This window comes from Acinonyx jubatus, chromosome D3, assembly GCF_027475565.1.
Source record: "Acinonyx jubatus isolate Ajub_Pintada_27869175 chromosome D3, VMU_Ajub_asm_v1.0, whole genome shotgun sequence".
NCBI classification, from domain to species: Eukaryota; Metazoa; Chordata; class Mammalia; order Carnivora; family Felidae; genus Acinonyx; species Acinonyx jubatus.
The window spans coordinates 67,354,377-67,373,055 of record NC_069392.1 but is presented as its reverse complement, the minus strand read 5'-3'; the positions used below and the strand labels follow the sequence as shown (position 1 = coordinate 67,373,055).

General features: G+C 39.5%; 1 protein-coding gene across 6 annotated transcripts in view; it reads left to right on the top strand.

The window, feature by feature from the left end:
- Window positions 1-18,679, top strand: part of DYM (dymeclin) — a 329,646-nt gene that overhangs the window by 79,438 nt on the left and 231,529 nt on the right. For all 6 annotated transcript variants that reach the window (XM_053205580.1, XM_027068935.2, XM_053205581.1 and 3 more), the window contains 2 exons: window positions 11,568-11,693; window positions 13,106-13,248. In XM_053205580.1, coding sequence (XP_053061555.1) covers window positions 11,568-11,693; window positions 13,106-13,248 — 269 coding nt within the window. The remainder of the gene's footprint in view (window positions 1-11,567; window positions 11,694-13,105; window positions 13,249-18,679) is intronic.

The window sequence follows — 18,679 nt, the reverse complement described above, 5'->3', positions numbered from 1 at the left end:
CCATCTAATTATAGGACTCCTATTACCCCTTTGTGAAATGAATTTAAAGTATTTTTTTTTCTAAATTTGCCTTTCTTTTTTTTTAAAGATTTGAATCTTTTAAGTAATCTCTACACCTGTGTGGGGCTCGAGCCCACAGCCTTGAGGTCAAGAGTTGCAATTTCTACCAACCAAACCAGCCAGGCGCCCCTCTAGATTTGCCTTTTGACTTGACTTATTTGCTTATAGCACGCTTTTGTTTTGACGTGGTAAATTTTCAAAAACGACTTTTAAGAGTCTTAATTCATCCATCGTTGATAGCTTCTAGGCCTTCGGATGTATAAACTGGCTCATTGTTAACATTTTTGACCCTTTCTCTTTCTACTTGCCTTCTTGCGCATTTCATTGTAGCCCCACTGGCTTCTTTGGCGTTCCTTAAATATGCTAGGCATGTTCCTATCTCTGGGCCTTTGCATGCGCTTATCCCTCTCCCTGGCAGACTCTTTCTGTGCCTCCTTGCTTTTTTCAAGTCTTTGCTCAAAAGTCAGCTTCGTGTTGAGTCTTCTTACTTAAAATTGTAACACATCTGTGATAGATTGTCAGTGGTCCCTCAAATTCATTCTTCTCTTTATTAGCATTTGGCTGGGCAGTGGTTGTCCAGGCAGAGATGGCGTTTCTCAGGCTCGCTTGCCAGCTAGCTATGGGTGTACCGGAGGAATTGATATATACAGCTCTTACGTTATTTAAGAAGAAATGACTCTCCTTGGAGTGCACTTTTCTCCCTTCTCTCTGGTGGGAAATGGTAACCAGAACAAACTTGGAAGCACATGCAAAGGGTGACAGAGCTTCCTTCCCGGCAGAGCCTTTGAGTGATCTTACTAAGTAGATCCTGCTTGATCTGACTGCTAAGTGGCAGAGAAATGAGCTTTGATCTGGTTTAAAGCCTCATTTTGGACTTCTGTAGTAGCAGCTTAGCCTCACTATTCCTAACCACCCTAACCAGGTACTCCTTATCCAACCTTCATGCGTTATTTTCTTCATGGCACTTACAACCTTTTCATTTACTGCACAGCATTTTTGTCTGTCCCTCTAAAATAGAAGCACCAAAAGGCCTTCTTTAAAGCATGTTTTAAGAGAATCTCCCGTCTTGGCCCCTAGGATTTTCTTTTTTTTTTTTTTTTTTAAGATTTAATCTTCTGATCTATTTGGGATTTCTTTTGTACATAGGGTCTGAGGTGTAGGTTCAGGTGTTATTTTTCCTTCTGAAAGCAGACTGTGCAGTTGTTTGGACAGTACGTGTACCACTGTGTGTTTGGTATTGTACTGATGAAGTCCCATTCTTAACTTGTATAACAATGATTTACAGATAAGAAGTGGCTGCTCAGCTCTTCAGTAGATGCCTCACAAGAGAGATCACTGTGGTCTCCATCATGATCAAATCTGAGTGACTACAGTGTATTTGAACTGTTTTTTAGTCTATGCAAACAAAGAGACGCTAGATGCCCTTCTTTTCAGGCATTAGTTCCTTTTGGTTCTCTAAATCTTACATTTTTATTCATAGTAAATGGTGTATTGACATATGGGAAGTCTTGGTTTTGGCTCATAGTTATAGGCTATTTTGGAAATCAGAATAGCAAATACTGTATGTGCTAGCTTTATCTTGAGTAAAAAGTTTTTACTGAAATGTGTATTTGCTTTGGATAGTCACTAAAAACTAGGTGTCTGTGTTAGAATGCTGTTTGTTTCTTATGAAGGAACAAAATTTCTACGTACAAAGTCTTTCAAATATGCTTTCAACAACAACAACAAAATGTATGCCTTCAATGAGACTGAATCTGTGACTCTGTGCCTTCAGCCAGTATTTAAAAGTGTAACTTACATCTTTGATTGGCAAGTGTGATGGTTAATTTTGTGTGACAGCTTAACTGAGCTGAGGGGTGCCTAGAGGTCAGACATGGTTTCATTATTTCTGGGTGTATCCGTGAGTGTGTTTCCAGAAGTAGTTAGCATTAGAATCAGTAGACTTAGTGAAGAAGATCATACTCACCCATGCTGGTGTCATCCAGTCCTTTGAGGGATGGATAAAGCACATAGGTGGAGGAAAGAGATAAATTTACTCTCTTGCTTTAGCCGAGACGTCCATCTTCTCATGTCCTTAGACATTGGTCCTCCTGATTCTTGGGCCTTCCGACTTAGCCTGGGGTTTTTCTGGTTCTCAGGCCTTTGGGTTTGGACTGGAACTGTACCAGGCTTTTCCTGAGCGTCCACCTTGCAGATGGCAAGTAATGGATCCCTCAACTTCCATAATTGTGTGAGTCAGTCCTTCATAGTAAATCTCTTTTTGTCTATATCTATTCCTATACTATTGATTCTCTTTCTCTGCAGAGCCCTAAGTAATACAAGTGTGGCTGACTCATTGCTGTGATCTGAATGCTTGTGTCCTTCCAAAATTCTTATGTTGAAACCTAACCTACAAGGTGATGGTATTTGGGGGGGATGATTAGGTCATGCGGACAGAGCCCTCATGAATGGGATTGATGCTCATGGAAAAGATACCCAAGAAAGCTTCCTTGTCCCCCCTCCACTGTGTGATGACACAGCAAAATGATGTTCACTGTCAGGGGCACCTGGGTGGCTCAGTCAGTTGAGCATCCGACTCTTGATCTTAACTCGGGTCTTGATCTCAGGGTCATGAGTTCAAGCCCCATATTGGGCTCCACACTGGGCGTGGAACTTACTTAAAAAACAAGAATAAAAAAAAATTCAAAAAAAAAAAAAAAAAAAAAAAAAGCTCACTGTTTGTGAACCCAGAAAGCCAGCTCTTATCAGACACTGAATTTGCAGGTGCCTTGATTTGGGCCTTTGGAACTGTGAGAAATAAATTTCTGTGCTTTGTGAACTACCCAGTCTGTTAGTTTGTCAATTGCAATCTACAAGCACTAAGGCACTCTCCTGCTAAATTGTTTTTCCCTAGTTACAAAGCTTTGTTACTTTGATTGCTCACAGTGAAGTAAGAGGGGTATCATTAAGAAGACCTATGGTTAAAATGAGGTTAGACATTATCCTCAGACCATCATCACTATGATTTTGTTTCTCAAGGAAATTTCCCAGTAGGCACAGCCATTTGGGAGCAAACATTTCTTACATTCACTTTCTTCATGCTCTTCCTATTTAAAAAGTTTAAATTAAAAATAATAAAAATAGTCACCTGTAATCTCATCTCTCAAGATTGCTTTTTTTATTTTTTGCCTGTTAGCACCTGCATGTATATGCATTCATATAATACATAACGTTCTACCATTTTTGCTTAATATTATGTCGCGAGGCAAATATTTCAATAAAGTATGTCCCAGAAGCAGATGAGTAATGTGTTTTGTAAGGCTAGCATAACCCTGATACTAAAACCTAACGAACATTACATAAAAAGAAAGTTACAGACTAGTATGTCTTATCAATGTAGGAGAAACATATTTTTTAAAAAATTAGTAAATTGCACCCAGTAATATATGATAAAGGGCATAGCATCATAAACAAGTGGGGCTTATCGGACGAATGTGATATTGTTAAGACTTGAAAATCCATCAACATAATATGCCATATTGGCAGAATAAATTAGAAAAGCCATATGAGTGTCTCAGTAAGTGTGGAAAAAGCATTTGACTAAATTCAACATCCATTCATGAAAAAAAAAAACTTAGAAAACTAGGAATAGAAGGGAACGTTTTCAGTACACGTAAATATGTGTAAAGTGATTGTCCATTTGCAGTGTTCTTGATTTAGGTTGATACACCATGAGTTCTAAATCTATAAGCCTGTCTTCTTTGATTAGTCTTAGCCTTTTTTGCCCACGTTAAGCATACCGTCTGTCACTGAGTGCTATTAGTTTTATTTTGTTCCGTATCATTCAAGTCTGGTTGCTCTTTTCCATTCCTGTTCGTGTTTTCATCGCGGTCCTCATAATGTTCTAGCTAGATAATTTATTGCATGTTCTTTGTTTCCTGGGTTGGTCAAAGTATTTCTCCATGTCAGTATGTCTCCCAACCTCTGATGCCCCCCTTTGTCCCACTGTCCCTGATTTTGGACACATGAGGCATAGGGTTGAATAGATCACATTCTTCAGTTCAAGGCTAACTGTCATCCCTGCTTCATGTGAGGTCCATCTCTCCCTCCATTTGATATTCATCTGTTCATTTATTCCCATTTATCCCCATTCCGTGCTGCTCTTCTTTCCCGTAAACAGCCATTTTAAATGTGTTTAATGCATTATTTTTATATGTATATGCTCAACTAAATGTTACATGTACATGTATTTTTAATGTACATAAATAGAATTGTTACAGAACTCATTCTGTTTATTTATTCCTCTCAGAACTGTTCTTAAACGTTACCCGTGACACTAAATGAACATCTAGTCTGCTGCTGTTAAAACTTTCATTGTGTGTATCCACCACATTTTACTTACCCAGTTCCTCAGTGATGGACACCAGGGCTTTCTCCAACTTTGCAACACCACAAGTAATGAATTGTTTCATAGTTTGTTAGGATCAGGAGTGCAGGCACAGCTGGCGTGGTGCCTCTTGACTCAGATACCTCTTGAGGTTGTAGTTGAGCTTATTGGTGGGGCTGTGGTCTCGTCAGAAGCCTCAGCTAGGGAGGGAGAGACCTGCTTTCTTGATTTCTCATTTGCTGTTGGCAGGATTCTGTTCCTCTAGGGAAACTGGACTGAGGGCCTCAGATCTTCACTGGCTGTTGACTGGAGGCCTCCCTTAGTTCTTTGCCAGGTAGACGTCTGCATATGTCAGCTCACAACAGGGTGGTTAGCTTCTCCCACAGAAAGGGGAAAAAAAAGAGCAAGAGAGGGTACCCAGCACAAGCTGTAGTTGCTTTGTAAGATAATCGCCCCTTGAAAGTGGTTAAAAGTGAGTTATTAGATTCAGCCTATACTCAAGGGGAGGCAGTACATAAGAGCTATATGAATAGCAGGAAGCAGGGATTATTGGGGGTTGTCTTAGAGTTTGCCTAGCACAGTCCTCAGCCAGTTGCTGTGAATTTTTCTTTGGCATATATACATATTTGGGTCATGGGTTGCTCTCTAAAGATGACTTCTCTGGTTAATATTTTTATCAGCAGTACAAGAGGGTTTATATATCATCATATGCCTGCTGGTACTTTGCTTTCTACAGCATAAAGGGATATCACACTGTCTTAAACTGTTTATATATTTCGTTCTTATTTCCTAGTGGAGTTCTCGCCTTTTTCTTGGCCATTTGCAGGAGTTGCTGGCAATATTCTAGATATTAGTTTCTTCTTGTTCTTCTCTGTATCGTCTGCCTGTTACCTTTGTCCAAGGTTTCATTTGTTGAGCAGTAATCCTGAATTTTGATGTGATTAAATGTATTTTTTGGCTTTGTGGCTTGTGCTCTTAGGCTTTTATTTAAGAAGTCCTTTTTTTGTCCTTCTGTTAGAAACTTAGCGTACATTTTCTTGTGTTAACTTTAGCTTTACCATTCACCTCCAGGTCTTTAATCTGTCTGTAGTAGGCCTTTGATAGGGATCCATCATTGTTTTCTTTGTGAAATGAGCCAGTCTTCTGTACAATCTCCTCTGTCCTCATTGATTTGTGGATCCATCTTTACTGTATATTGTTTATGTCTACACCGCAGGTGTGAGCCATACATTTGGTTTGTAGGTGGATTTCTTTCGTTTGTCTGTTTCTTCATGTGTGCAAACACCATGCTGTTTTTATTGTTACAGCTGCATAGCATGGCTTGATACCTGGTAGTGAAAGGCCCTCTCATCACTCTTCATTTTCAAGGTTGACTTGGCCATGTTTACTCTTCCACAAAAAGTTTATTTCATTTATTTTATTTTTTTATATATAATTTATTGTCAAATTGGTTTCCATACAACACCCAGTGCTCATCCCAACAAGTGCCCTCCTCAATGCCCATCACCCATTTTCCCCTTTCCCCTGCCCCCCACATCAACCCTCAGTTTGTTCTCAGTATTTAAGAGTCTCTTATGGTTTGCCTCCTTCCCTCTCTGTAACTCCCCCCCCCCTTCTCCTCCCCCCTGGTCTTCTGTTAAGTTTCTCAGGATCCACATAAGAGTGAAAACAGATGGTATCTGTCTTTCTCTGCCTGACTTATTTCACTTAGCATAACACTCTCCACTTCCATCCACGTTGCTACAAAAGGCCATATTTCATTCTTTCTTATTGCCAAGTAGTATTCCATTGTATATATAAACCACAATTTCTTTATCCATTCGTCAGTTGATGGACATTTAGACTCTTTCCATAATGTGGCTATTGTTGAAAGTGCTGCCATAAACATTGGGGTACAAGTGCCCCTATGCGTCAGCGCTCCTGTATCCCTTGGGTAAATTCCTAGGAGCGCTATTGCTGGGTCACAGCATAGATCTATTTTTAATTTTTTGAGGTACCTCCACACTTTTTCAGAGTGGCCGCACCAGTTTGCATTCCCACCAACAGTGCAAGAGGGTTTCCGTTTCTCCACATCCTCTCCAGCATCTATAGTCTCCTGATTTGTTCATTTTAGCCACTCTGACCTGCGTAAGGTGATATTTCAGTGTGGTTTTGATTTGCATTCCCTGATGAGGAATGACGTTGAGCATCTTTTCATGTGCCTGTTGCCATGTGCCATCTGGGTGTCTTCTTTAGGAAAGTGTTTATTCATGTCTTCTGCCCATTTCTTCACTGGATTGTTTGTTTTTCGGGTGTAGAGTTTGGTGAGTTCTTTATAGATTTTGGATACTAGCTCTTTGTCCGATATGGCATTTGCAAATATCTTTTCCCATTCCATTGGTTGCCTTTTAGTTTTGTTGATTGATTACTTTGCAGTTCAGAACGTTTTTATCTTGATGAGGTCCCAATAGTTCATTTTTGATTTTAATTCCTTTGCCTTTGGAGATGTGTCAAGTAAGAAATTACTGCGGCTGAGGTCAGAGAGGTTTTTTCCTGCTTTCTCCTGTAGGGTTTTGATGGTTTCCTGTCTCACGTTCAGGTCCTTCACCCATTTTGAGTTTATTTTTGTCAATGGTGTAAGAAAGTGGTCTAGTTTCATTCTTCTGCATGTTGCTGTCCAGTTCTCCCAGCACCATTTTTTAAAGAGATTGTCTTTTTTCCATTGGATATTCTTTCCTGTTTTGTCAAAGATTAGTTGGCCATACATTTGTGGGTCCAATTCTGGAGGCTCTATTCTATTCCATTGGTCTGTGTGTCTGTTTTTGTGCCAATACCATGCTGTCTTGATGATTACAGCTTTGTAGTAGAGGCTAACGTCTGGGATTGTGATGCCTCCAGCTTTGGTTTTCTTCTTCAATATTACTTTGGCTATTTGGGGTCTTTTGTGGTTCCATACAAATTTTAGGATTGTTTGTTCTAGCTTCGAGAAGAATGCTAGTGCAATTTTGATTGGGATTGCATTGAATGTGTAGATTGCTTTGGGTAGTATTGACATTTTAACAATATTCATTCTTCCAATCCATGAGCATGGAATGTTTTTCCATTTCTTTGTATCTTCTTCAATTTCCTTCATAAGCTTCCTATAGTTTTCAGCATACAGATCTTTTACATCTTTGGTTAGGTTTATTCCTAGGTATTTTATGATTCTTGGTGCAATTGTGAATGGGATCAGTTTCTTTATTTGTCTTTCTGTTGCTTCATTCTTAGTGTATAAGAATGCAACTGATTTCTGTACGTTAATTTTGTATCCTGCGACTTTGCTGAATTCACGTATCAGTTCTGGCTGACTTTTGGTGGAGTCTGTTGGGTTTTCCATGTAGAGTATCATGTCATCTACAAAAAGTGAAAGCTTGACTTCATCTTTGCCAATTTCGATGCCTTTGATTTCCTTTTGTTGTCTGATTGCTGATGCTAGACCTTCCAACAGTATGTTAAACAACAGCAGTGAGAGTGGACATCCCTGTCATGTTCCTGATCTCAGGGGGAAAGCTCTGTTTTTCCCCATTGAGGATGATATTAGCTGTGGGCTTTTCATAAATGGCTTTTATGATGTTTAAGTATGTTCCTTCTATCCCGACTCTCTCGAGGGTCTTTATTAAGAAAGGATGCTGTATTTTGTCAAATGCTTTTACTGCATCGACTGACAGGATCATATGGTTCTTGTCTTTTCTTTTATTAATGTGATGTATCACATTGATTGATTTGCAAATATTGAACCAGCCCTGTAGCCCAGGAATGAATCCCACTTGATCATGGTGAATAATTCTTTTTATATGCTGTTGAATTCGATTTGCTAGTATCTTGTTGAGAATTTCTGCATCCATATTCATCAGCGATATTGGCCTGTAGTTCTCTTTTTTTGCTGGGTCTCTGTCTGGTTTGGGAATCAAAGTAATGCTGGCTTCATAGAATGAGTCTGGAAGTTTTTCCTCCCCTTTCTATTTTTTGGAACAGCTTGAGAAGGATAGGTATTATCTCTGCTTTAAATGTCTGGTAGAATTCCCCAGGGAAGCAATCTGGTCCTGGATTCTTATTTTTTGGGAGATTTTTGATAACTGATTCAATTTCTTCGCTGGTTATGGGTCTGTTCAAGTTTTCTATTCCTTCCCGTTTGAGTTTTGGAAGTATGTGGGGGTTTAGGAATTTGTCCATTTCTTCCATGTTGTCCAGTTTGTTGGCATATAATTTTTCATAGTATTCCCTGATAATTGCTTGTATTTCTGAGGGATGGGTTGTAATAATTCCATTTTCATTTGTGATGTTATCTGTTTGGGTCCTCTCCCTTTTCTTTTTGAGAACCCTTGCTGGAGGTTTATCAATTTTGTTTATTTTTTCAAAAAACCAACTCTTGGTTTCATTGATCTGCTCTACTGTTTTTTTAGATTCTATATTGTTTATTTCTGCTCTGATCTGTATTATTTCTCTTCTTCTGCTGGGTTTGGGGTGTCTTTGCTGTTCTGCTTCTATTTCCTGTAGGTGTGTTGTTAGATTTTGTATTTGGGATGTTTCTTCTTTCTTGAGATAGGCCTGGATTGCAATGTATTTTCCTCTCAGGACTGCCCTCGCTGTATATCATAGCGTTTGGACTGTTGTATTTTCATTTTCATTTGATTCCATATATTTTTTAATCTCTTCTCTATTTGCCTGGTTGACCCATTCATTCTTTAGTAAGCTGTTCTTTAACCTCCATGCTTTTGGAGGTTTTCTGGGCTTTTGTTCCTGTGGTTGATTTCATGTTTCATAGCATTGTGATCTGAAAGTGTGCATGGTATGATCTCAATTCTTTTATACTTATTAAGGGCTGTTTTGTGACCCAGTATGTGGTCTATTTTGGAGAATGTTCCATGTTCACTCGAGAAGAAAGAATATTCTGTTGCTTTGGGATGCAGAATTCTAAATATATCTTTCAAGTCCATCTAGTCCAATGTATCATTCAGGGCCCTTGTTTCTTTATTGATTCTCTGTCTAGATGATCTATCCATTGCTATAAGAGGAGTATTAAAGCCTGCTGCAATTACCACATTCTTATCAATAAGTTTGCTTATGTTTGTGATTAATTGTTTTATATATTTGGGGGCTTCCGAATTTGGTGCACAGACATTTATAATTGTTAGCTCTTCCTGATGGATAGACCCTGTAATTATTATATAATGCTCTTCTTCATCTCTTGTTACAACCTTTAATTTAAAGTCTAGTTTGTCTGATATAAGTACAGCTACTCCAGCTTTCTTTTGACTTCCAGTAGCATGATAGATAGTTCTCCATCCCCTCACGTTCAATCTGAAGGTGTCCTCAGGTCTGAAATGAGTCTCTTGTAGACAGCAAATAGATGGGTCTTGTTTTTTTTATCCATTCTGATACCCTGCGTCTTTTGGTTGGAGCATTTAGTCCATTTACATTCAGTGTTATTGAAAGATACGGGTTTAGAGTCATTGTGATGTCTGTAGGTTTCATGCTTGTAGTGGTGTCTCTGGTACTTTGTGGTCCTTGCAACATTTCACTCACAGAATCCCCCTTAGGATCCCTTGTAGGGCTGTTTAGTGGTGAGGAATTCCTTCCATTTTGTTTGTTTGGGAAGACCTTTATGTCCCCTTCTATTCTGAATGACAGACTTGCTGCATACAGGATTCTCGGCTGCATATTTTTTTCTGTTCATCACATTGAAGCTTTCCTGCCATTCCTGTCTGGCCTGCCAAGTTTCAGTAGATAGGTCTGCTACTACCCTTATGTATCTACCTTTGTATGTTAAGTCCTGTTTATCCCTAGCTGCTTTCAGAATTCTCTCTTTATCCTTGTATTTTGCCAGTTTCATTATGATATGTCGTGCAGAAGATCGATTCAAGTTATGTCTGAAGGGAGTTCTCTGTGCCTCTTTGGATTTCAATGTCAGGCTTGTCTTTCATTCAGTTGAAGGAATAAGAACAAATAGGATTGCATTTTACGTGGTTAATATTTATGACAGTTAAAGAAATGTCAGGAAAGAGAATTTTTCTATAGTACTTTAAAAGTAAGATTTCTGATTAGAACTGAGATTTATCCATTATGTAATAATGTAAATTGCATGGACCTCTTGTGTTGTTTTGTATACTTTGCTTTTAAAAGAGATTTCTGTCAGCAATAACCCCTTAAAATATCTGGTAGAATTTAAGCGTGCCCAATTCTAGAATCAGGTCATATTTAATTTGTTTAATGAGCCTCACTTAAGTAGATGTTAAGTGGGTTTTGTTTTTGTTTTGTGTTTGGTTTTGTTTTTTTTTTGGATTTCCATGCATATTTTAGTTCTGTCAGAATATTTTGATATTCTTTCGGAGCTGTTACTCTTTTTGTTGTGTTGTTGAGATCTCCACTTTCCTGATCTGTTCCTGTTCCCCGTGATCATCATGGTTAAACTTGTGCAGTAACTGAAGATTACTTAATGCGTTTATTCTTTTTTGTGCTTCCTCCTCAGCCAAAACCTTGTTTCCTTTTTCTTTGACCTAAGACTTATTTCTAAAGAGAGTTAATGATCTTGGGAGGACAGGAGTAGTCCTTCATAATAGAAATATGCTTAATAAAACAGGAATAATTTGTTCACTGTCCATATTTTGCTGAACATACAGACGTGGCCTTATGGAAGCAGACACTAGAGATGGGGTGATGTAAGGTATACATTGTTTTGATTGTTAAGTGATTATCAACACGAAAAGGCATTGTTTTCTTCCCTGCACTGTGACTTACTCTTAAATTTGACAATCTGAATATTGGGTTTCTGCATTATAACCAAACAGGGATGAACCTAAGGTTTTAGGGTTTATCTTCAAAGCAGAACGTTGCTGCTAACTGTTTCCATTCTACAGTAATAGACTTGTCATTCAGCAGGAGATTGGAACTGGAAAATAGGAAAGTAATGGGATGCCTGACCCGAGTACAAAAGCTAATGGTTGGGAAAAGCTTTCCTATTTTTGCCTGACTTAATTTTTAAGTAAAACACATTAGTGTTTCTTTGTAACCTAGAAACGTATTGAATATTTAGATTGAGTTTTTAAATGTATAGTTTATTTAGAAAAGAGCAGTCCTAATCTTCCAAAGTGATCATTATTCTGTTTGCTTCCTGTTTCTGCAGAGATATTACATATGAAATCTCAGTAGAAGCTGTATCGACAATGGTGGTTTTCCTTTCTTGCCAACTCTTCCACAAGGAGGTTTTGCGACAGAGCATCAGTCACAAGTATTTGATGCGAGGTCGATGGTATGTTTCTATTTTACATTTTTCTACCTTCTTTTTTTTTTTTTTATTGTACAAATCTCTGTCTCGGGTCTTGTCCTCTAACCTTAACGTTGTCCCAGATGTCCCGCCGAACGTTTCCTTCGGTCATTCTGTCCACACTCCAAACCCCATGCATAAGTAACCCACTTCTGCTTTCCTGTTTAAACTGCCCGTCCTCCCCGCCCCTTTCGTCCCCCAGCTTCTTACCTTCTCAAGTGGTTTCTTTGTAGAAGTGAAATGTTGAAGTCCTCCTCCTTCTTCCTTCTGCATCATTTCTCTATGTGTAAGCACCCATCAGTCATGGTCTGTCTGCTGAAGTTGTTTTCAGTCTCCCCCTCTCACTAGTCCCGTTGAAACGACCATCATCTCTGCCCTGTCACCCTGTGTCTGGAGTACTCCAGCAGCCTCTTAGCTGACAGTTCCTACTCTCACGTGGTCACAGATACTTATTGTGTGGCAACCATGTGCCAGACATGTGTTAGGATGGGGGGCTCTGCTCTTGAGCAGAACCTTACAGTCTTCTAATGGGGGGCTGGGAGTAGATACAAAATACACACACACACACACACACACACGCATCTTCTATTGACACAGTCTTCACAGAACTTGAGATTGTAAAACAGATACAAACCAAGTAGCTTTGGAAGTTCTCAGAGAGTGGGAGCTCTGTCTTTGTCATCTTGTCCTTGCTGCCTTGGTTGTCTGTGTGTCACCTCACTCCTTGAGTATCCTGTGGCACAGCCATAGAATCCCTTAGGGCTCTTTGGAACATATTTGAAAACCGCTGATAATAGAGAAGGAGCCTGGGCTTTGGCTCAGGATTCTATTACAGAGTTTTCTCTAGATGGCAGGAATTGATTTATCACCTTAATTTGTGGACACATATCCCTTTTCACCTGCGTTCTCTCCCTTGTCCTCTCATTCCATTACTTTAAAGCAAAGAGTGTTAACATCTAAACCACTTGTATGCATATGTGTCTTGTGTGTGCATGCATAAATTGAATGATTTCATACGTAAAATGTGTAGTCTTTTGTATTAATGCTTTCTTAATTCTTGTGTTTCCCTACTGATTCTATGGTACTATCTCCCTTCAAGCACCAGGTACCGTATAATACCCTGAATTAATAATATCTCACCTGTTATACGGGATTACCAGTAAGGTAACTGAAGCTCAAGAACTGAAGTGATTTGACCAACAACTGTGGCATAGAAACAGGAAAGCCAGAATTCAGCCTCAAATCTGATCTCAAAGCCCACGATCTTCACCATTATGTGACAGTGCTAGGTTCCTTCAAAGTGTTAATCCCTTTAATATTAATAGATTCTGCAGATTGTTACACAAAGTCAGGCGACTTCACGGGTTTGATTTTCTTCTTTTTTTCTTTTTGTGTAGTCTTCCATACACCAGCAAACTTGTGAAAACCCTGTTGTATAACTTTATCAGACAAGAGAAGCCGCCCCCTCCAGGAGCACACGTTCTCCCACAGCAATCCGATGGGGGCGGACTGCTGTATGGACTTGCATCCGGAGTAGCAAGTAAGTCTGATCAGGTTTTGTCAGTTCTCTGGTGTAGATAGAGTTTGTCTAATCGGCATAAGAAACTGCGTTTGCTTGGCTGCCACTACTGATGGTTACGTTGCCCTGTGCAGCTGGCTGAATGCGATATACCGGAAGTAACTGAACATATTTTGTCCATTTGGTGCAGCGATTAATGCGGTGAAATATATGCAAATAACGAATAGATTGTTTACCTGTAAAACACCACTTTCCAAGAATAATGTTTATAAATATGCATATTGCGTGTGCTTTAGCGGCACAATATTATACAGTTAAGGTCTTGGAAACCTTTTACTGCTGTGCTGTATGAGGAGACACTGCTGTTTTAGAGGCTTTATTGGTCAGGACCTTACATGACTCATTAGGTGTAGTTTTCTTGTTAGACTCTGTGTTTTATTCATTCAGTGACAAATGAGCACATTTTGAGGAATTTTGTATTGAATTCTGGAGTGGCACAAACACGGGTTTTATCAGATTGGAAGCAGATTTCATTAACTGAGGGAAACCTTTCCCTCCCAGACAGTGAAGCCTCATTTCCGGTTCACAGTGTCGGGCGTGAAGACCCTGGGAGTGGCAGCAGGAGCTCTGGTCCTTTCTCTAGTTAGCGTGGCGGGCCCGTGTCGTGTGAAGTCACAGAACCTGACCTTCTGCTTTATTCTGAAGGAGAATCAGAAACCAGGCTGGCAGTGCGGCAGCTGTAGGGTCTGCAGGCGCCTCTTACTAAAGCAGCCGCGTAGGCCGTCCTTGCATAGTGCAGGGCTCGGCTGTTTGAAGGAACTCTACGTCGAGCCCAGTCCCACGGCCGAATCCTGGCTGCAGCGTGCCCTCCACACCGCGAGGGATAGCAGTTTGATGTGGAAGTATAGTCCCGCTTGGTAATGTACTAGGTAATGAGTCTTGGGAACGTCTTTGGGTTGAAAGACCTCTGTTGGGCACCTGGCTGGCTCAGTCAGTTGAGCATCCGACTTCAGCTCAGGTCATGATCTCGAGGTTCACAAGTTCGAGCCCTGGAGCCTGCTTCTGATTCTGTGTCTCCTTCTCTCTCCACCCCTCCCCTGCTCATACTCTGTCTCTCTCTCTCTCTCTCTCAAAAATAAATAAAACATTAAAAACATATTTTTTTTTTTACAGACCTCTGTTGACTTTTGGAATTGACCTCCAGGCCAGGCTTTCCAGATTTGCCTTCCTTTGATTTCTTTTAACACTGTGGGTTGAATTACGTTTGTGCTCCCTCCTAGCTCTGTCCTTCGTGCTGAGCAGGCTCCCTAGCATGCCAGACCCGCCGAAGTTCGTTCTCTGCTTTGCTCCTACCCGCTGCCCTCGTTTCTGATGGGGAGGCATTCATGGCTTCCGAACGCAGCATAGCACTGGCTTCTCGTGTTTTCTTTTTTCAATCATTAAACTGGTATGAGGTTATAAAAGCTGAGTATTTTCCAGTACTTCGGTATGGTTGCAGATTTGGGGCGGGGGGAGATAGTATAAGTTCATTAACTGCTTTCTTCGAAACAATGCCAATTCTTTGCACTTTTCTGGTTTTTGTTTGTTTTTTAAGGGCAAACATAGATTTGTGTGTAATGTTTAGTTTTTCTTGGAGTTATGTGTCGTCAGAAGAATGTCCAGTATGGGAACGTGGTGTCATCAGTACCAGGTGCCAAAAACCTTTTAAACTTTAGAGCTATTTCTACCTAGTTAGCAGTGTATCAGAAGGAAGTCCCTTAATTTCCCTAGCTTCCGTTTTTTTTGTCTCTTGAAGGAGAAGGTCAGAATAAATGATCTCTGAGCTTATTTCCCTATAACTTGCAATGGTTCTATGGCCTTTCTTCTCACCAGTAAAAAATTTAACATTCAGAGTCAGGGGGAGAGGTGGCAGTGAAAAAAATTTAATATTCAGTTAAGGGCATTAAAATGGACTTAAGATTTTTAGTGTGCTGTAGTCACAAGACATTTTACGTACCTTCTTACGTCTTCATGAGATTAGTCATATAAAGGTATAAATCATGATGGAGTGATTATTCATTATTTCACAGTAGGTGACTCAAAGGATTACAAAAAAACAGCAAAAGGATGTTCTCTTCCTAAAAAGTACAGCTATTTATTGTGAACAAAAAGGATAAGAAAGGAAAAATAGTCACGTAATTTTGAATTAAGCCACATTCTGTGAAAGTCAGTCAGGTTTACAAGAACATTTGACTTCAGTTGTATGACCACTTTTGAAGATCTTTTGGTGGGTAGTTAAGGAATTTTCTTACTTTTTTTTTTTTAAAGTTTATTTATTTATTTTGAGAGAGGGACCCAGAGAGAGAAAGTAGGGGAGGGGTCGAGAGAGAGGGGGAGAGAGAGAATGCTAAGCAGGCTCTGCACCAGCAGTGCAGAGCCTGATGCAGGGCCCGAACTCCCAAACTGTGAAATCATGATCTGAGCTGAAGGTGGGGTGTTTAACCGACTGAGCCACCCAGGTACCCTGGGAATCTTCTTACTTTAGCATAGGCTTAAGAAAAATATGACTTGGAAGCTCCTCCCTGAAAAAAAAAAAATACTCCAAAGCCAAATATAAACTCTTTTGGGTGACATTTATCTTCACTGGGATTGAGTTTTTCCTGATTATAGAAAGCCATTTCCTGTCGCAGCAGTGTACGTATGGTAGGTTTGACTTGATTAATTTCCCTTGAAACTGAGCACCTTATTTTGGAAAACTTTATAGCTTTGGATAGTGAAGTTTTGTTGGCACTAGCAGGGAAGGGGAGCTTGCTCGTGCTAGGTGAGCGGTGAACCACACATCTGGACCCTCACATGAGTTAGGCAAGGCCTTCTCCGGTTTATCCTCACTTTTTCAGATTTATTTTTAGTTATTCTACTGCTGTATTTGTTTCTCAGACTCTAGCCATAACTCTGTTACTCTTTACATGCCTTACGCTTTCTCCCTTTCATGTCCTTTCTTGGATTATCTCTTCCACCTACGATCCTGTTTCCTCCTCTCTGACTTTTTTCTGCCCATCCATCCGTTAAGCGCTGTCTCAGGTACCACTTCCTCCACGAAGATTTCCTGTTCTCTCCTAGCCAGGGGTGATCTTTTCCTGTGGTGGACTTAGCACTCTGCTTTGTGTTACGATTACTGTGTATAGACATCACCTCCGCACCTGGGCTCTACGCGCAATACAGTGAGAACTAACATGTATATAACACTTGAGAGGTCATAGAGCAACTTCTTGTGTATTTCACTTTATTCTTGTAGCAACCTTGTCAAACACATGATTTCACCTTTTTAATGTGATTGATGAAGAGATGTTCCTGGTTATTATCTAAGATCACATAGGAGGTGATGTTGGTTTGCACTTGAGCTCAGTTTCTTTGACTCCTGACCTTTGCTTTCTGGTCCTTTCTGATCATCACTTGAGTCCTGAGTACGTCAGCTGGTGCTTGACTTATGCGAGCATGTTCACTGCAGTCTCCAGCAGAGCGCCTTACGTTTGTGGATTGTCAGTAGATTCTTGTTTGTAATTTAAGACCAACAGCTAATACGTTGTCTACATTCAAGATAGATGTGAATTCAGTTTATAATAACACGTCTGTCGTTTATTGAATGCCTTCTGTTTTGCAGTCACTTTATTATTATCTTTCTCTTCTCCAATTTTTATTTAAATTCTAGTTACTTAACATACTGCAATATTGGCTTCAGGAGTAGAATTCAGTGATTCATCACTTACATACAACACCCAGTGCTCATCACAACAAATGCCCTCCTAAGTACCCATCACTCATCTAGCCCATCCCCCACCCACCTCCCACCATCAATCCTCAGTTTGTTCTCTATCTTTAAGACTCTCTAATGGTTTGTTTCCCTCTCTTTTATCTTTTTATCCCATATGTTCATCTGTTTTGTTTCTTAAATAAGACATATGAGTGCAATCATATGGTATTTGTCCTTCTCTGATTGACTTATTTCACTCAGCATAATACACTCTAGCTGTGTCCACGTCATAGCATGTGGCAAGCTTTCATTCTTTTTGAAGGTTGAATAATATTCCTGTGTGTGTGTGTGTGTGTGTGTGTGTGTGTGTGTGTGTGTATTTATCCATTCATTTCCAGTCACTTTAGTAGCTAACTTACATACAGTTACAGTAGCTGACTCACCTCCCCTTTTTTTGTAACATTTTATTGTGGAAAATTTCAAAGATGGATAAAAGTAGGGAAATTGGTAGAATGAATCCCCACCTATCCATAACCCATCTTTAAGAATTATCAGTATTTTGCTATTTTTTCCCTCATCTGCTTCTTGTTCTTTTTAAAAAGCTTTATTTGGAAATAAGTTCATACATGTATAAAAGTTCAAAAACTAAAGGTATTATAAAAAATGATATAGTATACAGATTGATTTATTATTAACATTTTATCCTATTAGTTTTGTATCTCTATTCTCTCCCTCCTCCTCTCCCATTCTACACACACACACACACACACACACACACACACAGTGGTTTGTTTTTTTTTTTAACCGTTTGAGGGTAAGTTACATGCATTGTGACCCTTTATCTCTAAATATTTGAATGTGTATTTTCTGAAAGGGGATATCTCTTACACAACCTCAGTACACTTACCAACTTCAGTAAATTCAGTATTCAGCCACCCTTAAAAACAAATGTTTATTTCTTTGTCAGTAAAACTTAAGAAATGGAGATTTCCTCTGTATTCTGAAATCTACTTTATTAATACAGTATCATTTGGGTTGCACCTAAATTGAATTTTTACAGTTAGGTGTTCTTGTCACTATGCTGCTAACAACTCATCTATCTCAGACTAACTGCTCCATGATGCAGCCCCCACACCTTTCTCCTTTCTGTTTATTATTGGTCCTGCAGTATGCAGTGAGTGTTTGGATGATGTTTGAATAGAAGGTAATACATAACTGGAGGAATTATTATTATCTTTTAATGACCACTAGTAAGCTTTTTCCATAGTTAATGAGAGCAGTGAAAGTTACTTGTATGGATTTTGTTCTTTTTTAAAAAAGTTGTTTTCACACGTGTCAAGTGTGGTTTCTGTCTTTCCCTGGAAGTGGTTAGGATCAGTCGTACATTAATAAAATACTCTACCTGGCAACAACTGTGATACATGCCAACAAGCCTCTTCATAATTTTGCAGGACAAGAGATCATGGTTTCCTTCCTCTTTATAGCTTTTTAGCTTAGATGTTTCTCTAAAATGCTGACAAAATGAAAGAAGAACCAACTGATACATCACTTTACCGTTTCCAAAAGAATGCTAGAATTTTAATTAACGTATCCTTTAATGAATCGTAGAATTCCAAGATTAGGAGAAGCGAGGCTAAAGGTCAGCAGGTGACTTCTCAACATTAGCATAATTAAAAAAAGTGCATGCACATGCGCTTACACCCTTTAATTTCTAAGTCATTA